At 46.6% G+C, this 21,165-nt stretch overlaps 2 protein-coding genes and 1 long non-coding RNA gene across 5 annotated transcripts in view; 2 read left to right on the top strand and 1 right to left on the bottom strand.

Annotated features, from left to right (window-relative positions):
- The window catches only part of LOC107503032, a 52,990-nt gene extending 38,195 nt beyond the window's left edge, over window positions 1-14,795 (bottom strand). Inside the window, exon 1 of the long non-coding RNA XR_004952433.1 lies at window positions 13,905-14,795. This is a non-coding gene — a long non-coding RNA (uncharacterized LOC107503032). The remainder of the gene's footprint in view (window positions 1-13,904) is intronic.
- On the top strand, window positions 1,948-9,217 carry SERPINE1 (serpin family E member 1). The gene is made up of 9 exons (XM_016146489.2): window positions 1,948-2,102; window positions 2,377-2,648; window positions 3,317-3,550; window positions 4,089-4,283; window positions 4,872-5,070; window positions 6,149-6,249; window positions 6,367-6,453; window positions 7,030-7,113; window positions 7,444-9,217. The coding sequence occupies exons 2-9, from the start codon at window positions 2,378-2,380 to the stop codon at window positions 7,479-7,481; spliced, it is 1,209 nt and encodes a 402-aa protein (XP_016001975.1). The 5' UTR covers window positions 1,948-2,102; window position 2,377; the 3' UTR covers window positions 7,482-9,217.
- Window positions 14,796-14,862: 67 nt separating the features above from the next.
- AP1S1 (adaptor related protein complex 1 subunit sigma 1) lies at window positions 14,863-20,820 on the top strand. 3 transcript variants are annotated; one of them, XM_016146492.1, is made up of 5 exons: window positions 14,863-14,970; window positions 16,798-16,976; window positions 17,602-17,710; window positions 18,664-18,801; window positions 20,051-20,820. In XM_016146492.1, the coding sequence occupies exons 1-5, from the start codon at window positions 14,968-14,970 to the stop codon at window positions 20,096-20,098; spliced, it is 477 nt and encodes a 158-aa protein (XP_016001978.1). In that variant the 5' UTR covers window positions 14,863-14,967; the 3' UTR covers window positions 20,099-20,820. The 3 variants fall into 3 exon arrangements, with proteins under 3 accessions (XP_016001978.1, XP_016001979.1, XP_036081766.1); XM_016146493.2 differs by lacking the exon at window positions 14,863-14,970 and adding an exon at window positions 15,335-15,859; XM_036225873.1 differs by lacking the exon at window positions 14,863-14,970 and adding an exon at window positions 16,649-16,684.
- Window positions 20,821-21,165: the final 345 nt, after the last annotated feature.

The following is a 21,165-nucleotide window of genomic DNA, read 5'->3' as shown; positions in this document are numbered from 1 at the left end:
TAATACATAAAGCTGCCCTGCCCTTCCCCTCTCCACAGGCTCCTGTGCCTGAGAACGAAATGTCTTTTCTAGAAGGGCATCAGGATTATCCATCAGTTCCAAGAGTGGGGACAGAGTTGGTCGCTGTCTTGGCAGGTCCCAGGCCATCCACAGAAAACAGCAGGGGCTTTTATGCCTAAGGCCTGGCAAGGCAAGGGACAAAGGCTCCTGGAATAACAGGAGGAGCAAGGGAAGGAGGCTCAGCTGAAGTGACTGGAGAGACTAGGCAGCGAAGTGCCTCAAAGGAGCTGCTTCAGGCAATGTCTCGACACTCTGCTCTTCCAGCTTGGGACTTGGCACTCCCAGTCCAGACTCCCAGGTCCCTGTCTCCCTTTTACCCTCAAGGGTGGAAAGCAAGGCACTGGGGGCATTTGTAGGGGTAAAAGATGAGTAGGGGTCTGGACTTCTGTCTCCACTCAAGAGAGGTCAGGGATAACTGCTTCCACCTCATGGCTAATTACTTTTTCAGGGACTCCGAACCACAACTAAGAAAAAGAGAAAGTATCAGCAAGAACCAGCTAAATGGGAATAGTCCTATAACACTGGTCAGCAATCCTAACTTTCCAACCAAGGTTACCCCTTTTTCCCTGCCACTCTACATCCACACCTGACTCCCCCGGGGCAACGGAGAAAACAAAGGCGGAAGCAGAGTAAACTTGGAAAAGCCATCCAGCTGTGGTTGCCCTTGGTATCCATTTACTGAAAAAATCCAAAACAAACATCCTGATGCTTCCACCCACTTTAACTTCCTGTGAATCTGCTATCGCCGTCTCCATGGATACTTCCCAGTTGAACACCGCCACCTGCACAAAGCATGACAGTGTGTGGACCCTCAGGTCAAGTGCTGGCTTGGCACCCAGCCCCTGGATGTTGTCCACAACAGCCAGGTCACACAGCCAAGAGTACCTGGCTCCACCAGGCCCCCAAATGTACTAGCCCAGTACCCTTCTATAGAATTCTTGGGTCACTCTTCCATTTTTAACCAATGCCCTAAGAACATACCCACAAACGTGCCAGGAATTGATGCCCTCACTTCTATCCCTACTCCCACTGCTCCAGCCCTCCATGTGTCTGCATCTGGAGGAAAAGGATAAGGTTTAACTCTCCCCAGTCACAGCTGGCAGCTCAGAGAAATGAAACTTACACATTGAGCTCTTAATTCCTTGGCAAGACTTTACCCCAGTAACCTCTGGTCCCTTTCAGCCTCCACCACCCACCCAGTACACCTCAAACACCTGCCAGACAGGGCTGTTGACACAAAAGAGAACCCTCAGGGGCACCTAAATAGTCTGGACACATGGGGGAGTCAGCCATGCATCATCCAACACTCGGAAGGGAAGAGGGAAAGACAGGAGGGAGCCCTTTGCCAGGTTCATGTCCTAAACAGTCAAAACCCAGACAATCACATGGCACACTCCGTGCCCTGTGGCTGCTGGGATGTGGCCAAGAGGAAGGAGGGGCATTCTTCCCAGGTTGCTCGGCACATGGGGTAGACAGTACTGGCAGACAAAAGTCCACAGGATTGTTAGCTTCTTTTATAAGTTGTGGCGAACCATTTCTCCAAAGGAAAAGGAGGAAATGTGAACTCTTCCTCCTCAGGCTGAGCACTAGGGAAGGTGATCTCAAATACTGGGTATCTGGGGCCATCTGGCACTGCCAGGGGTCAGGATGGCATAACATTCAATGAAAGAAGGACTCAAGCAGAGGGCAGCAAAATCAGGGAAAGTCCTTGGACCAAGGCAGTTTGAATTTGCTCAACTGTTCCTGAGCCCTCTCACACACGTACACACACATAGCAGCACGCACACACATGCCTCAGCAAGTCAGACTTCCAGAGCCAGAAAGTGGGTGGGGGCTGAGCCATGAGTTAATCTATTTCCTGTCTACTTCTGGTATAAAGGGAGGCACAGCCTCCTTAACGGCACAGCTGCATCTGGCTACAGGGCCAAGGGCACTGTCAAGAGAGATACACCTCTTCTCCAGCAGTAAAATCGCCACAATCAGCAGCAGCAGCAACAGCAGCAGGACAAACCACCAGTCACAAGGCACCTTGAGAACTTCAGGTAAGAGAAGAACAAACTCTCCATCTCTTACCTTGGGTTAAAGTGGAGAACATCCCTCCGCAGAATCTCCTCTGTCCAAGATCCCCGTTTTCCCTCTGTTTATCCCCATCTTGCCAGACATCAGCCCTAAGTTGACCCTGCCAAAGCAATGATCGCAGAATCTGCCAGCAGCAAACATAGGAAGCATGGCCCATGGCTTGGGTGTCATCTCCCCTCCCCACTCACAATTCTTCAAGAACTACTCCCTCATCAAGTCCTTTCCCATGTGTTCTAGGATGCAGATGTCTCCAGTCTTTGCCTGCTTAGCCCTGGGCCTAGCCCTCATCTTCGGTGAAGCGTCTACCTCATACCATCACCAGTCTCCGGTGGCCCATCTGGCCACAGACTTTGGAGTGAAGGTGTTTCAGCAGGTAGCACAGGCTTCCAAGGACCGCAACGTGGTTTTCTCACCCTATGGGGTGGCCTCGGTCCTGGCCATGCTGCAGCTGACAACAGGAGGAGAAACCAGACAGCAGATCCAAGAGGCAATGCAATTCAAGATTGAAGGTAAGAGATAAGGAAGAGTAGGAAGCAGGCATTCATGCAGCCTTCACAGAACTGGGGTGTAACCAACCAGAAGCAGAAAAAAGGCCGACTCCAGCTTAGCCCACCCAATGCCTGTACTGCTATGCTATAGAGACCACCACATCTTCTTCCCACCATACCTGTGTCAGGTGGCCCTTGGCCAGTCAAGGGATATACAGGCCAGTGTATTTGAAATAAAACAGCCTTGCTTCAGCATTATTAATAAACTGCATAACTTTAACCCTTCTGAAGCTCAGTTTCCTCATCTACAAAATGGGGATAATCAAAGTACCTACTACAGAAGACTGCTGTAAGGATTAAAAGGAACCGTGCATATGAAATGCTTAGCACAGCTGCTATTATTTATTATTATTATTATTATTATTATAAGAAAAAAATTTAGGGTTCATAATATAGAAACAGAGAAATATTTTAACCCAAAGAAAGGGTTAGGGCCTGAGATTTTTAAGGAAAAGAGGGATATGCAGAAGAGATTAAGGTCTGGAAAGAAATCTCCAGCCAGAGACAATTTCAGGAGCAGAGGAGCCCCATCCATAAGGGCAGGGTAAGGCCCCTCATGGAGGAAGTTGGCCCAGCTGGGAGAGCTGGCTGAACAGGAGCCTGATGTATCCTTTCCTCTCTCGGCATAGAAAAGGGCATAGCCCCTGCTCTTCGTCAACTGTACAAGGAACTCATGGGGCCGTGGAACAAGGATGAGATCAACATTGCTGATGCCATCTTCGTCCAGCGAGATCTGAAGCTGATCCAAGGCTTCATGCCTTATTTCTTCAGGCTGTTCCGGACCACAGTCAAGCAGGTGGACTTTTCAGAGATGGAAAGAGCCAGGTTCATTGTCAATGACTGGGTGAAGAGACACACAAAAGGTGAGTAGGCAGGGAAAGGAGGCCCATCCCAAGGGCCTGTCAAAAAAGGGGATTTGGAAACAAATCCCAAATATCCAACCTCTCCCTTTGGGCATTCTCTTCTCTGTAGACAGAAGATCAAGTCCTTTAAGAATCAAAGTATCATAGTTTTCATAATTAGGCCTTATCATGAACCAATTCTAAAGGCATCCCTAAAAAGTATGAGATTTTATTAGAACAGTAATAGCCATGAGGAGCATACACAGTCCTTCAGACTGCAGCTTAGGGGGCAAAGCAAAGGAAGACTTAAGTTTCCAGATCTGATCCCAGACAGGATCCCAGGCCCAAGAAAGTGCAGTGATCTGGGAGGTTGTCTGAGACCCTTTAGAAGATGGAACAGATTGAAAACAGCCAGATTCTTTCATCTAAACCTCCAGGCTATCTTCTGATTGGATGGCTTCAACAGATACACATCTATGAGAGCCCTGGGAGCTGAAGGGAACCATCTAAGAGAATTTTTAAAAAATGTTTATCTCATGATCACCTGGTTTTCCCATAGGCATGATCAGCGACTTACTTGGTGAAGGAACCGTGGACCAGCTGACACGCCTGGTGCTGGTGAATGCCCTCTATTTCAATGGGCACTGGAAGACACCCTTCCCGGAATCAGGCACCCACCACCGCCTCTTCCACAAGTCCGATGGCAGCACCATCTCAGTGCCCATGATGGCTCAGACCAACAAGTTCAACTACAGTAAGTACAACACTCCCTTCCCCAAGTCCCACACCTATTGGACCTCATCCCTGGGTGTTCCCCTCCAAGGAAGGGGAAACCATAGAATATACGCTAGCACTAACAGACTTCCCAAGTAGGAAACACTAGGAGCAGCAGAAAGTAGCTTTATCTCATGCAAGATGAAGCTGAAATCCAGCAATTCCCTCAGGCTCACATTTGAGCACTTGACCCCTGTCTCATCCTCATGTGTTTCTAGTGTGATTACCTGGGGCTCACAAACCCTGCTGAAGGAAGGGCTATGTGGAAGTTGAGATTAAGGAGATGAGTATTGGAATGAATTAGTAGCTGGGTATGGGGAAGAGGGGAGTGAAGGTAAAGAAGGTCAGAAATAGATACCAGAAGACACTGAGTTGGCAGAACGGAAGGGAAACAGAAATGAAAACATAGACTAGGAGAGTGGTAGGTGTGGGAGCCTCCAAGCCAGGATAGAGAGCTAGCTGCCATAAAGAGTGAAAGGAACAGGAAAACTGGTCGAAACACCAGTGCTGGGTTAGAATCAACAAGACCTGGAGAAATCTTCAATGCACTATCTTGGTGTCTTTACAGCTGAGTTTTCTACCCCTGATGGCCATTACTACGACATTCTGGAATTGCCCTACCATGGGGACACTCTCAGCATGTTCATTGCTGCTCCCTATGAAAAAGAGGTGCCTCTTTCTGCCCTCATCAACATTCTGGATGATCAGCTCATCAGTCAGTGGAAAGGGAATATGACCCGCCTGCCCCGCCTCCTGGTTCTGCCCAAGTAAGCCATCCCTTGCTCTTCCTAAATTTACCAATGCTTTAATCCCCTGTATCTCCTGCCTCTCATCTCTCCTAAAAACACCATCCCTGTGTTGAGTTTCCCAAACATGACGTTTGCAGGGCAGAGGCATGTGTGCAAGGCTGATGGGAAACACTCTGGCCTGGGTTTGATTAAAATTCTTCTGATCATCCCTCCTCCCGTTTCTGCTAGAGGGCAAGGAGGAGTTTCCTAGACATGCTCCCACACATACCACCCTTTGAGTATCTGGCAAAAGCCAGCCAAAGGAAGGGCTAGAGAAATGATGGAGGTGGCGGGCTAAATCTGCCTTCATCATTTTATGAATGCCTCTCACTCCCGCCCCCATTTCCTCAAGTCAACATCCAAACAATGGAGACAAAAGGAATCATTTCTGCAGATAGAGCAGCCAGAACTACAGCTTCTAGCTAGATTCCAACAAAGCAGATTTTTGCTTCTGCAGAAGCAAAGAGGGTGGACAAGGTTGAGACTGGGTAATTCCAGAATTGTAGGGAAGCCTCCACCACACTTACCCCAAATTTTCAGGTACTATAATGCCAGGCTCTGAGAAAGAGGAGAATTTAGATGGTTAGTTGTCTGTCTCTGTCTCTATGTCTCTCTCTGTTTCTCTCTCTTAAAAATTGAAGTAATTAGTTGTGCCCTGAAGGAAAGCAGAGAGTACCCCAAAGTCTTGCAGTTTGAGTCCTCTTCAGGATTAGCTCTCAGAAACACAATCTACAGACCAGATTTTTGTTCAAACAGCCTTGCCAAAGAATTTGCCCTTGGCCCCCCAGCCAGACTAAATAAACTATTGCCTTGAGGAAAGTAATTAGTCATAGGTTTGAGGGGTTTGGGGGACTGTAGAAGAATGTTTATTAATATTAGAACCTCCAGCAAGGAGAGAGACCTTGCAAACATATTTGAAACAAGCTCTCCTTCTTCTATTCACATCAGTCCACATCCTGTCAGGCTGCCAGGGTGATACCTGGTAGGGGACTAGGAGAAGTAGTGCTGGTGGCCAGAGGTGGCCTGAGCTTAAGCTATTTCCTGCTCCTCTCAACAGATTCTCTCTAGAGAGTGAAGTTGACCTCAGACAGCCCCTAGAGAACTTGGGGATGACAGACATGTTTAGTCCAAGCCAGGCGGACTTCTCAAGTTTTTCAGGTAAGAGATTTTTCTTTCATTTTCATATCCTGGTTGACCGTGGGGTCCCTAAGAAGACAAAGGAGCTTTTCCCTGAGAACTATGGCTGATCTACTCTTGTATCCACCTCTGTTTCAGATCAAGAGCCTCTCTACGTATCACAGGCGCTGCAAAAAGTGAAGATCAAGGTGAATGAGAAAGGCACAGTGGCATCCTCCTCTACAGGTGAGTCAGGCTCAAGAGAGGCCTGGTGAGTCTCAGCCCGAGGCTTCCAGGAAGGGCTACTCTGGCACCCAAACCACTCTCGGCCCTGCTCCACAAGGCCTCTCTTCCTGTACAGAGAGCATCACTCTTTCCTTTTTTTTTATTTTTTTATTTTTTTTTTTTATTTACCCTTTTCCCACTCTTGTTTCTCAGCCTAGAAAATGGGCTTATGTTCCCTGGGACCTCAATCACTCACCCAATGGCTCCTGAGATCTTTTGAATGTGAAAGGCCTCCCACAGGAAAGCCCAGATTGTTCCTATGGTGGCTAGTCAACTTAAGGAATCTGCTTATCAATAAACCCCAAAAAGGTTTAGATAAATGTCTGTTTGTGTGAGAGCAGGTGATAGATCCCTACCAAACTTCTGGAGGACATCAGGCCTCAGAGAGCCTGATTTAAGGTTCATGTCCAGCAGAACAGCAGATCCTCCTAAAAATCACCCCCCAGTGTGGCAGTCAGACAAAAGGCTGATGTCAATGGATCACTTGTGACCAGTGCGACGTCCCTCTGTTCTAAGACATTGCCCCATCTCTTCCAGCCATTACTGTCTCAGCCCGAATGGCCCCCGAGGAGATCATCATGGACAGACCCTTCCTCTTCGTGGTGCGGCATAACCCCACAGGTGAGCCCAAGGCCCACCGGGCTCCACCACCCTCCCCCTTCCACTTCTCCCATTTCAAGTGCCAGACCAGATGGTTGTGGACACCCCCTCTTACCCCAGGACTCTAGGCAAGGAATCTGTAACACTGTCCCACTTCCTCTCCTCAGAAGCAGTGCTCAATCACAGATACAGTGTTGTGCCAGGACCCCAGTCCTAGCTTAGTCACCAAAGCAGCTGTGACTCCAGACATCTCACTAATCTTCTCGGATCTTAGATCATCTGTAAAGTTTGAGCTTGGTGAGCTTTGCCATTCCTTTGAATTCTCATCTCCTATGATTCTTCCATCCTCAGGAGCAGTCCTTTTCATGGGCCAAGTGATGGAACCCTGACCATGGAAAAAGAACCCTTCATCTGGGACAGAACTGGAGATGTATTAGAGAAGAGGAAACTCCGAAGAAAAGAACTCTTATTTTAATTAATCATTCTGGGGAAAAAGAAGACATTTACTTGCCTTTTTTTTTTTTGTTTTAATGGTAAATCTGCCTCCTAGACCTCAGACTTCCCGAAGGTGGGAAAGAGGACTTTTCAGTGAAACTACTCAATGGAAATCCTGAAAGAGACCTCCGAAGCACACCTCCCTGAAGGTCTCCAAACCAGACTGTAAAAGTTGCAGAGTCATTTGTGCAGCTGCTTCTGCCCATTGCTCTGCCTGTTTGGGTCTTCAGACCTGCATCCCACTGAGGCCCTGGCAGGATGGCACTACAAGGCTTACAGGAGCTTTTGTGTACTTGGTAGAAGCTATTTGTGTTCCAGTCACGTTGCCGTCACTCTTGCACTGTCTGCCACTGCTGAGAAGGCTGGCAGCAGGCCAGAGGCCAATGGAAGAAACACCCTTTCATTACAAGGTCTGTCTTCCCCCAGCTTAGAGGTACTATGGACTGGCAGAGCAACTGCCCACTCAGTACCAAGACCTATCCTGGCCTGACTGTCTCCCTCCCCAGAAACAGTGATTATTTTGGAGTGTAGGTGACTTGTTTACTCATAGAAGCAGATTTCTGCTTCCCACAAACTTTATTTTGCAGGAATAGAGGAAGAAAGGAGATGTGTGCCTGGCTCTTGGTTCCAATCTCCTGATGGGGAGGATGGGATGGGATGCCAGGGGTGTGTTTGAATATTTATCATATCATTGTGTGCTTGTTAGAGAAAAAGAGGATTATCAAGAAAAGCATATTATTTAAACTTGCTATAGTGTTCCTTTGTGGTCTGTGTCATTGCATCTCAGGAGTCTGTCTGGACACTTAAAAGCCATAACCCTCTGGGTGGCAAGAATAAGGGGCTCATACTGCCACCTTGTGGCTGCCAAAATTGCATCACTCTTCTCCTTTCCTTGCCTTTCCACTTGATGGATTAGAACCCCTGCCAAGATTATACAATTTCAGCCCACTTTAGGGACCAAAAAGATGTGGTGGGTAAGAGAGACTAGAACGAGGACAGAGTGGTTTCAAGTTTTTCCAATATATTTAGGAGCAGGAGTACAGGGGCTGCACAACCCAGTAGGACAGAATTTTCCCCAATTATAGGGTGACTCATAGCCATATTGGTGACTCACTTCAATGTGTCATTTCCGGTTGCTGTGTGTGAACAGTGAATGAGAGAAAGGATGAGAGAGAGAGAGAGAGAGAGAGAGAGAGAGAGAGAGAGAGAGAGAGAGAGAGAGAGAGAAGAGAGAGAGAAGAGAGAGAGAGAGAGAGAGAGAGAGAGAGAATATGAATGAGCAAGACAGTGGACTTGGGCTCAACTATTTTAAAGGTTAATCTTTCTGAAAACCAACTAGTTAAAAGGTATGGCATGAAGACCAATCATTAAAGAATTGTACATAGATGTCGAATGAATGCAATCTAATAGAACTCTCATTATCCCACAGTGTCTTCAATGAAGAGTCTTTGTTTTTTTTTTCTTCTTTCATTATGCACTGGACAGTGATAGCCACACACAGTATTCACAAGGATACCCAAATGTGGAGTCCAATGTTCTTGAAATCATGTTGAACTTATATGCTTTTTCATTTCTGATATATAAAAAAGTAAAAGTTTTTTAAATAAATAAAAAGGATATCCCAAAACTAGTTCCTGCCTTTACTTTCCACATTTCACACAATGCAAAATCAAAATTCTGTCCATTCATAGTCCTTCTGAGTGAAAGGGATCATTAGGAAACATACATGTATGGAACCAGGAATGCTGACCTACCACAGGTGAGTCCATAGGGACTGGCTGCTGGGGCTCTGCGAGAAGGCCCAGGGCCATGCCATGTTGTGTGGGCATGATTCTCCCCCTGGGCATCATCCTCAAAAAAGAAGGAGGGTTCCACCAAACACCCTCCGTTTACCCAGACAGGCTGCTCATGCCCACTGTCCTTGTGAGTGCCCATCACCGTTCATGCCATTTCCTTCCACTGCCAAATGCCCCCATCCCCTCCACCTGCCCATACTCCCCATTTCTCAAAACTCAAACTAAGACCATTTCTTCTACCTAGCATTCCCATGGATCCAGTCAAGATCATTGTTCACTTGGCGTTTATTGATTTTTTCTTCTTCTGGTATGTAACAGTGCTTGTATTCATGTATTGCTCTTTAACTTTGAGAGTGCATGTTACCCCCTACCCCCATCAACAACATATCAGCTTCCTTGAAAACAAGGTTTTTTTGTTATACACACTCTTCATATCTTCCTTAAAATGGCATTCTAAAAAGGCTTTTAGTCTCTTCCTTTAATATCTTGAAGGCTCTTCCCAGAAGATATATGTCCCCCAATTAGTTTCGTTCATATATTCAAAAATAATTTTTTTAAACTTAAAAAATACCAAGACCTATCTGTCAAATTTGTGTGCCATCCAGCTCCAGGACCCTCAAGACGGGATTGACAGATCTAGCCCCTAGAAATCTAGGTCATATCTTAATAAGAAGTAATTATCATCTGGGAGGTCTTGTCAAAACATTGTCTGATAGTTAATAGATAGTGAGTTCTCCATCACTGGAAGTGTTTAAGGACAGCCAGGATGACCGCTTGGTGGGGATGCTTCAGTGGTCAAGATATAAGACAAGGTGACTTTTTTAAGTGATAAAGAACAGATGCTCATAGCAAAAAATTCAACCAGGTAGAAAGGGTAAAAGTGTGAACTTAACAGGCCCCAGTTTCTTGGGTGTTCTTTTAGAGCTTTGCTAAGCATTTATAAGCATATTTAAATGATTCACTATTTTCACATAAATAAAGATCAAGCCTACTTTATTTACCTAATGATACATCCTACACACTTGTCCCTATTTCTTTTTATCAGCTGCATATAGAGATGTACTATAATTCCCTAAGTACTGAAGATGAATATTTTGGTTTTTCATGGCTTTTTAAAATCGTCATTGTTGATATCGACAATGCTGAGATGAACATCTTTGCACATTTATCCCAGTGCACATGTGCTCGTGTATCCATGAGGTAACTTCCTAGTGATGGGACTAAGTATCTGTTAAGAACCTCCCAATCCTTCAATTTTGTGATTCTGGTAATACAAACATTTTCAAATGGTACGAAACAATTCAAAGTGATAATTTGCCTGGCTAGAATCTTTTCAGCTTAAATAAGCCTTCACAACTTTCCTAAATAAGTCCATTGCCTGAATAAAGATAGATTTTAGACCTTGAACCAAAAAGAACCTTCAGATTATCATTCTCTCTAAATTATGTTAGACTTCCTTAGAGCAAATATTGATCATGATATAAATCCAGAAAGGGATTTTGTTTACTCACTCCCCAATCATTCGACATGTACTAAGGGCCATCTCACCACCCTTTTCATTCCTGTTTCCCTCTCAAGGTTCATTGGGGGCATTCTTGGGTGCCTCCAACATGATGCACTAGGATGTTCAAAGGAGATGTAGTTGTTCGATGCTTCCTAATGGATTCCTCTCTTTAGGTTTGCCTTCTTTAAGCTTTCTCTCCACTCATGAAGCCAATATAGTCAGAGGGGCCCCAAAGCCCATTCAAGCCAAGAAGGATGGTCTTCCTCTCTCCTTAGAAGGCCAGTTGGGAACCAAGGCAAGAACCAGAGGAAAGGAAGCCCAGAACTGGTGGTCACTAAAGCTGCTCTCAGCTTGAGAGAGAAATGCTCTCTTAACCTCAGTGAGGTTTTCATCTTCCTGTTCAAATGGCAAGCTTTGTAGGACAAAGATATGGTTGTAGAACTAGAGATAAAAACCCATAGAGGCCATTTGGTCTGCTTCTAGCTGGATTAGACCATAGACACAAAAACTTGATGTGGCCCAATCCAATTCATGAGATACTTCTACACTGAAATTTGTGGCCAGAACTTCAGCTGGTGCTAAAGAAATCTTCCTGCAGGAATAATTCTTCCTCTTCTATAGATTCTCTTTGGGCTCATAGGGGTTGCTGGAGTCATGAAATCAACAGGACAAGAATACAGGGACACTGGGACCCAGATAAATCTTTCATCTTCCTTACACCTTGAAAATATGACCCATTCCATGCACTGGGCTAGTTGTTGAGGAGTTAACCTATCTGTATTTGCTTAGAAAATGAAAGAGCCACTTTTTCTCACAAGATGCTTCAAAAAGGAAAACAGGTTAGCCTCAATTCTGCAGTTTACAATTCAAAAACTGTCCATACATGCTGAGAAGACTCACAAGAAAAGAATTCTTCAGATGCCCTCATCACTGCAGAGGGCATTTGCTCCAGAAAGTGTTCCATTTAACAGTGCCCTCTGCTTTTCTCAGATATTTTGAGGACAAAGACATGATACAGCCTCACAGTGTGAAGCCCGTCCAGACCTGCTTGGCTTTGCCGGGGCCCCCTCCTTGGCTATTCCAAGCCTTTCTTCCTCTCTTTATTTCTTTAGAGGTGAAAAACCAACAAGATCTGCTCCTAACATCATTACTACAGATTTCTTGTAAACCTCACACAGTGCAATTATTTATTTGTATGCCCACGTGTGGGCAATGGGTATGACTTTTGTCATCTTGATGGTAAAATATATGCATATATTCTATCTCCTTGTCAAGGAGATATCCATTTTCCAAATTATTTTAAAGTGATTCTTCAAGTAAGTTTTGTTGTACTAATAGTAGTGAACATTTATGTAGAGACAAGGAAACTGAGAGAGAGGTTGAGTAACTTGCTGTGGTTGTTGTTACTTAGCCCCACACAGTTGGGCATGTCTGTGTTCCTCACAACTACACTGTACCTGTACGCCTTCTCAATCGCATCTGTGAACAGGCCTCTGTGAACACAGAGCAGAGCTCAATTGTAGTCAGGAGCAAAGGTGCTGCCCTCACATGCCTGTCACCTGCACATTGTGCATTTACATCTTTGCCTTACCAATCTGAACACCAGTGTCCTGAATGTAGCCTTTGATGCCCTAGCCACCAGATGTCGCTTTGACTCCATTGGAAAGCTCTTCTTTGGAGCAAAGCAGCCGTGGCTTCAACCAAAATCCTGCCAAGGTTTGAACTTCATTCAATTTAACAAGTATTTATTTAAAAGCTTAACTTTATACTGGGTGTTGTGAAATACTTATAAAAAATTGTAAGTAATGTTTCTGACCATCAAGTATCTGGAGAATAGACACCAAAAACCTAAAAGAAACACTATGCTAGTCACTGAAGAAATGATTGACGGGAACATCATGATCACCATAATCTAAACTAGAGCATATAGGCTCATCAGGAGTGGCTGCTTGATTGAAACTTAAAGGATAAATAACATGAATTTATGTCCGTTGGGAGGGAATGGCAGGGCATTCCAGAAAACAGTGAACGAAATCGCAAAGTAAAAATAATAGCAAGTCAGGTTCAAGGAACACACCTGAGGATAAAATCCCACGTTGCCAGGTTGGTTTTCAGACTGTTGCCTTCTTTCTCTGATTTGTCCTTCCAAATTACCCTACATTAGTTTAAGATAAATTTTCTTAAAACTGTTTTCACCAACTTATTCACTTGTTCAGACAACCCTAATGGCTCCCAATTGCCACTGCCTCAAATCTGAATTCATCTGCAGACACAGCTGTATTGGATGCACTAACTCATAGATCCTCTACATTCATTGTTCACTAACAATGAAGAAATCCTGTCCAATGTCTTCTAACTAGTTTAAACCACTTGAATTGTATAATTCAATAGGAGCAAAACTGATATTTCTAACAATGCTCTCATGAGATTTTTTTTTTCTGCAGATAGGCATACCACATTGGGACAAGGAGTTCTAGAAAGCGTCAGCTTTCCAAAGAGTGCAGGAGTTTATACCTCTAGAGCTTCCAAACTTCCACAGGGTGTTGCCTCACTCTCTGCTTTAGTCCTTACCTCACAGTTCCTTACTTCCTTATATAGAACCTTCTCCTCTCTCCCATGAGTGAGGTCATATCTTTTTTCACTTGCTGTGCCTTCTGCCCTTCTTACATAGACCCATTCCTTCTTTTCACTCCATAATGGTTTATCCTTTCTAAATCTAACAACTTACTTTATTGATATGATTCTTGACCTAAAAAATAACACCAAGATAGTTCAGTCAATGTCTACGCCATTGGCGAACCTAAGGTACAGAAAGAGGAGAAAGGGAAGTGAAAAAGAAAGGAATAAGAAAAGTAGTAAAAGAAAGAAGCTGGGAAAGGGAAATAATGATAATTGCTGCCATTATTAAGTGTTTACGGTGTGCCAAATACTTTCTATACATCCTCGGAATAATCGTGTAAGGTAGATATTCCTATCCTCATGTTTGAAATGAGGAAATGGAGAGTTAAATGACTCACCTGAGGCTAGTAAGGGTCAGCGACCAGACTGCATCCCAGGTGAAGTAAGCCCATCCTCTTGTAACTAGAGCATATTACCTCCATAACAAAGAGTAAGAAAAGAACATAAAGTGGGACAGGTAAGACCTTACCAACAATTGCTTCAAGTGCTACTAAAAAATAATATCACCATTAGTTACAAGTAATTACCTAGAAATAGCCATTAATTTTTCAGCATGACAATTTAACATCTTCTTTATATGCAAATCACTTTACTACAGAGACACACACTAGCATACACTTACACACACACACATCCTCAGCTAAAAAGCTCATACTACAGTTTACACCCTTCTGATCTTTTCACTTGTGTCTGGGTTATATACGTTCTTTTTTAGTTTTAACCCATGCTAACCTTTTAGGATTCTCTTTATTTCTCCCCTTTCACATTAATTGATGTTTCTCTCTCCTTTCTTTACATCAGTTTTATATCAGCCCCTTCTTTTCTATTTTATTCTCTTGTTCCTATACATTTCTCTTACTCTAAGAGAGTGTTCATCTAGCGGAAACTAAGTAGATATCTATTTTGAGATCTATACTTTCCTCCTGTGTGCCCCCCCACCCTTTGTCTTCTAGTCTTCCTCGCATCATTCCTCCTTCCCTACATTCAGTTCCCACGCTCTCCCTTCCAATCGCCCGTACCCCTACGTCCTTACAAACTACAATGATCTTCTCATCCACTTCGTTTTCCTTTTCCCGCCTTTTTCCCCCAAGTTTCCAAAGCGCGAGGACCTCATTGTCCTCCCCCATCCTTCAACCAGCCCACGGGACAGGCTTGTTACCATAACGACAGAGCCAATCAAAGTTAAAGTCAAGGACCTGGTTGTCATGGCTTCCGCTTCCCCGCCTCCATTACCGCCCGCGCTCCCCGCAGCGTTGGCGCCTGCGCAGTACTCAATGTGAAGGGGCGGAACGGGGCGGAGCTTCAAGCCAGAACAGAGGAAAAAGGAAAGAGAATAAAAAAGGGAGTGGAGCTGGCGCCTACGGTGGCCGGAGAGGGACGCGCCAAGCCGGAGGCTGCAGGATGGTAGGCTGTGCGAAGAGGGAGGGGAGGGGAGGGGGAACCGAGGGGCGTGGGCTGCACCTGCGGGGTTCCTTCGGGGCTGCCCTCTGTGGGAGCCGCTCTTTTTTCCTCCGGTCCTCAGAGACCCTCACTTTGCTGGGCGGGTGGGCGAGCCGGCCTCAGAAGGAAGAGCAGCTGGAAATGGCTTTAGGGAGAAGGGGCGGGGAGACAGCGCATTAGCTGGGCGAGAGGGGGCTGATTTAAGGGTCGGCGGGACTGTCCCAAGCCAGGGAGAGCGCGCAGGTAGCGATCTAAAGGTCCCGACCACTGCCACAGGAGACTTGTATAAGGAATAGGGGCGCGAGGGCCTGTTAGCGGAGGGAGCGAGTCACACTCTGTCCCTGCGCAGCCCAGAGAAGAGAAGCGGCCCGCGGGGTTAGCGCTGTGTGGGAAGGGATCGTTTCCGGGTCTGAGGAGTGGACCTCCTGCCTGGGTTTATTGCCTGGCTTGCCTAGAGGCTGGATGAAGTGGGGAAGCCAGGTGGCCTTGAGATCTTGTTCCAGGGGACCCGGCTTTGGAACTCTGACTCCAGTGCTCTTCGCTCTACACCCTTCACCCCATTCTCTTTCCGGAACCCAGGCCTTCCGTCTTCCTGCTCGCCCGCACCGCCATCCTCGACCCGCGCGGCTCCCGTGCGCCTCTCTGTTGCCTTCTCACCATGCTAACTGTGCTTCCCCTTCCTCACCACCAAAAACACCGTGAATTCTGATCTTTAGCCTCCTAAACTAGTGCTGTCCCACACACCCAGGGATTCCAGCCCCGGTAATATCCATGGAGAGAAGAGCTGCATGGAGAAGGCAGTAACTCCAGAATTTGGCCTGGACCCCTGGAACTGGGTAGCTGGAGGCACTCGGTATATTGAGGGCTCTGCATTCCTCTCCACTACCCAGCTTGCGCTTTGTTCCACAAACATTCCCTGGGAGAGCCGCCTTGGATGGCTTTGTCTTAACTAAGCAACTGAGAGGGAAATTGGTCACCAAGTAGCTGGGGGAAGAGTGAGCTTGTGGCAGGAGGCACCATAAAGGGAAGGAGAGAAGTATCAATGGCCAAATGCCTAAATGGCTAAGAGAGGAGGATAGAATTTGGGAGTCCCAGTACTATGTGTTAATGTGAAGGATACTCCTTGCCATAGAACTGGCACATGAGGGCAGTGTATTGAGGACATCAGCAAGGACATGTGGCTAGGATGAGGTGGAGAATTGAGGTAGCTTCTCCAGGGACAAAATACCCAATTTCAGTGTGGCGGTAGATAGAAGAAAGCAGACATATCTTTGGCATCACCTATGGGCTGCTTATTACTGTGCTAGGCATTTTACTTACCTTTGGAAAACGGTTAGGAAGCAAGGGGTCAGGGAATAATAATAGTGACATCTAATGTGTTGCAGTGCTTACCATATACCAGACATAGTTGCATATATCAACTCATTTAATCCCTCCTAACACCTCTGTAAGGTAGATACTTTAATTATCTCTATTGTACAGACCAGGTAACTGAGCCTATAGACAAAGTAATTGTCCAAGGCAAATTATTTAACTAGTAGAGCCAGGATTTGAATCCAAATGACAGACAGACTCAGAAGCTCTGCCAACCCCCCACCCCCTCAGAATAAAAGGCACCAGCTGGTAAGAATACCCAGTGTTGAGATCAAGGGCTGATATGGGGAAGAAAATAGAAGCTGTGAGTAGAAAAGAGATGGGATGTGCTGGGGCTGTGTGTTTATGGAGAAAAGAAACTCAGAGAACAAAATATCTGACCCTCAGCTCTGCCTCTCCCTTTCCCCTCCATCCCAGATGCGATTCATGCTGCTGTTCAGCCGACAGGGAAAGCTGAGGCTGCAAAAATGGTACCTGGCCACCTCAGACAAGGAGAGAAAGAAGATGGTTCGGGAACTTATGCAGGTTGTTTTGGCTCGCAAGCCCAAGATGTGCAGCTTCCTGGAGTGGAGGGACCTCAAAGTAGTCTATAAGAGGTGACTCACCACTTTCAGACCTGCCTGGATCCTGCTTGGTTGGAATCTGGCAATGGGTTTAAATGGCTGAGTAATAAGTGGTCCCTAAGTCAGGGAGAACTGGGAGCTAAGGACATTTGGAGGGCAGTGATGAACCCAAGCTCCCTTTCCTTTCCAAACTCACCCTGAAGAAATTCTTGTTCTCCACTTGATTTTGCTCAAGTTTGACACCTACTTCATGTGCGTACCTCTGTCTCAAAGCTCCTGTTTTACCCATTACACATGTCTCTTGCTGTCTCATTCAACAGTCATAAATCCTGCACCACTTTTTCCAACACACACACACACACACTTTCCAGTTCCTTCTCTGAGCAGGTGAGTTTGTTGGCTCAGGTTTTTGCTGAGTCAAACTAAATAGGTCAGAGGGTATGAGGAAAGAGCTTGGTCTTTCCCTGTTTTTGAGAGACACAAAGAGGCCAAGCCAGTTACTATTTGCATGCCCTGGGGCCACCCCACCTGTGTCCAGTAGCCACACAAACCCTAGGCTGGGAATGAGGAAAAATGGAATGTTTAAGCCCAGAATGCCTGGGTCCTGAAGCAGACTCAGTAGCTGTCCCACCTATCTCTCATGCACCCCTGTCTTTAGATATGCCAGCCTCTACTTCTGCTGCGCCATTGAGGGTCAAGACAATGAGCTCATCACCCTAGAGCTGATCCACCGATATGTAGAGCTCCTGGACAAATACTTCGGCAGTGTAAGTCTCCCTACCTTCCACAGTTTCCATATTCAGCAATCCTATCTTTCTTCTAAACTCTGGGGCCCTTCCACTCTCTGTCTTGGGATTCTGGAGAGAGAAGTGAAATTGGAGCAGTGAGAACAGTATTTAATCCCCCTCTTTACGCTTTAAACCTATTAGCCATGCCCCTTAATCAGTTCCAGGGAGGGGGTGGGAACCAGAATCTGCCACTTAATCAATCCATCTAGAGCTCAGCTCAGACTTCTCACAAAAGGACAGAGGCCATGTTCAGATTTTATCAGTGGTTCTTGACCTTGACTTCCTGCTGGAAACTTCTGGAGAGTTTTTAAATATAGTAATGCCTGGGTCCTACCCCCAGAAATTCTGAATGAACTGATCTGGGATATAGCCTGGGCATTGGCCGTCAGCGTAGATTTTAGATGGAGAATAGTAATAACTCCATAATTTGTATTCCATTTAACAATTTACAACGTGCTTTTAGGTTCTTTTGTTTACTTCTCATTACATCCTCCAAGTAGATGTTAATGCCCCCTTTTCAGATGAGAAAACTGAAGCTCAGAGAAATTAAATGACATATACAGCTATCTGGTTAGTAGCAGAGCCCTGCTACTGATCCAGAATCTCCTCCTTCCCTGCCTCACAGTACCTAAGGAAGGAGGTTAGCCCAGCTGCTGGTGGAAACAGTGTCACAGTTTTGGGGAGGAAGGCAACAGGAGCCATAGTCAAGGGCAACTAATATTTTATGATCACACAGAAAGAGGCAAAAGGAGAAGGAAAAGCTGAACCAAGTACTAAGGCCTAGGGGTCGAAAGGACATAGAGCTGGGACAAGAACTCAACGTGGGAGGAGTGGTCATGAGGAAGGCATGGAGCCATGTTAAGAAAAAAGGTGGAGCAGGTGGAGTGAGAATGCACCACAATATTTAACTCCGCCTTCTCACCGCCCCCCAGGTGTGTGAGCTGGACATCATCTTTAACTTTGAGAAGGCCTACTTCATCTTGGATGAGTTTTTGATGGGGGGCGATGTCCAAGACACTTCCAAGAAGAGTGTGCTGAAGGCTATTGAGCAGGCTGACCTGCTGCAGGAGGTACGAGCTCAGGACAGTGAGGAGGAGGAAGAGTACCATGGTGGAGGGTGCCATTCCTCCCCTGGACACCCTTCCTGCTGGCCACAGCTGCCACCTTCCCACTTCCGCCGAGGGGGCCCCCTTCCCTGTGGCGTCTGGCCACCACAGCGCCCCGTTGGCCAGCTCGCCTTCAAGCCCTGACTGCTTGGGGTGGGAGGTGGGGGTAACAGCCTGCCTGCCTGTGCCAATTCTCCCCTCCTTTCCCCCAAGACCCAGGGTGTTTTGAGCTAGCCAAGTCTCCTTTGTCCCACTTCTCTTGGCATTTACTTAGAGAATTTGAGAAGGGGCACATGGTAGATAATTCTTTTATTCCTTGGCGTCTTTTCTCTACCTTTTTTTTTTTTTTTTTTTTTTTTACATACACATGTTCAAAATAAGCCTCTGCTTCTCAGAAGCAAAAGGCTGTATGGATTTGGGGGTTGGGGTAGAGGGCACCTAGCTGTTGGTTCACTCTGCTATTTGGCACCCCTGCCCTCACTCCATTACTGCCTGCCCCCTCTCTGTTGTGCCACTGCTGAGACTTGGTGCAGGAAGATGAGTCACCGGAATCTGCAGATGAGCAAGCTGGCCTGAGCTGGCTCTGAGGAGGGGGAGAGATGGGGGGCTCATCTCTGCAGTAGAAGAAAAAGCAGAATTGAACTTGTCACCTCACTGGTCCAGGTTCCCCTTCACACACACACACACACACACACACACACGTGCACGCACATGCACGCCCTGGCACACACACCCGTTACTAATGCTCTGCTCAGACCCTAATGATTCATCTCTCTGCAGTGTGGTTCACCTTTCCTCAGGGGCCTTATGTCAACCTCTTACTACCCACCCACCTCCCAAAAAAAGGACTCAATTATCTGCTACCCCCCAACCCTGGAAAACAGGTTTCCCATCCTCCTCAGATACTAAGGCTGAGCCGCCTGCTCACAACCTCCTGGCTTTTGATTCTCTGGGTGGTGGGAGACTCAACCTGGACCCCCTCCTTGCCATTGTTGGCTCCGGGGGGTGGTCTCAGGAAGCTGGGGAGCTCCCATGAAGGGTCCCCAGCTGTTCTGGCCTTGGGCTCACATTGGCTTCTCTCTCCCCTCCCCATTTCTCTGTGTGCTTCCCCCTTCTCTGCCTCTGTCCTTGCGATGCTGTTGTCTTGCCCACCCACTTCTCTCATTCCCTGTCTGCCTCTTCTGGTGTCTCTGCGTCACCTTCTTTGCCTTAGGAGGATGAGTCGCCTCGCAGTGTGCTGGAGGAGATGGGTCTGGCATAGCCCCCGCCTGGGACGCATGGAGATGTTGGGAGCTGGTGGAGAGGCAGGGCATGAGTGGCCCTTTCCTGGGTAGGACTCAGCTGCCCCTCCTCTGCTGCCTCACCTTTTGGAGTGAGCTGTGGGCTCAGGACCCTCTAACATTCCCTTCCTCCACCCCCTACCTCCTGTTTCCCCTTTTCCCACTGAAGGTTTTTAGAGCTAGGAGGCAGGAAAATGTGACCAAGATAGGGGTGCTATTTGGCTTTCATTCCCTGCCTTTGAAGAACTAATGTCACCCCAAACTTCCTTCCCTCTCTTATAACTGTAAATATATAAATACATCAGGTTAAAGGGAAAAGGTTTTCAGGGCTCTTCTCTTCTCCCTGCCCTATAACCTACCTCCGCCCCTCCCTACAGCCAGCCAGGGCAGCTTCTCTGCCAGGGAACAGGGCATATGTGTAGTGAGAAGGCTGCCCTTTCCCCTCACTGCCCACCTCCCTTCCTTCTTGGCTACAGTAGGGCCTCTACACAGTGCCCAGCGAGGAATAACATAGTTAAGTTTTTTCTAACCTTGCCTACTTTGAGGGGAGGGACGATTGAAGGAAGGGCAGGCTTGGTGGGAGATTGGGCCCTGTCCCTCCTTCACTCTATGTTCTGGGTGAGGCAGGAGCTAAGGAGGTGGGGTGGGGAAGTGTCTGACTTTATTTCATTTCCTCTGAAATAAAAGGAAAAACGTTTCTGGACTTTGCCTGCCTAAGGCTCTGTGAAGGAAGGCGGGGCTGCTGGGATCATTCAGGAGGGGAAGAGAACAGGGCACATTTGACTCTTCCCCAGAACTGGGGTTGCCAGATTTAGGGCAAAAAAAAAAAGTGGATACCCAGTTCAATTTTATATGATAATGTATCTTTTTTAAAAAGATAAATGTACCCTTTGTAAATGTATCCAAGGTTTATCTGAAATGCATATTTAACTGGGTGTCCTGTATTTTATCTGACACCCCTACCCCAAACAAATTCCCCTGAGCTGCCTTCATCCAGGGAGGAGAAATTTCTGGAGATCACGTTTTACTCCTCTAAGGTTTCTTTGTG

This window comes from Rousettus aegyptiacus, unplaced genomic scaffold (genome assembly GCF_014176215.1).
Source record: "Rousettus aegyptiacus isolate mRouAeg1 unplaced genomic scaffold, mRouAeg1.p scaffold_m13_p_8, whole genome shotgun sequence".
NCBI lineage: Eukaryota > Metazoa > Chordata > Mammalia > Chiroptera > Pteropodidae > Rousettus > Rousettus aegyptiacus.
The sequence above is the reverse complement of the archived record's forward strand: the minus strand, read 5'-3'. Positions and strand labels throughout refer to the sequence as shown.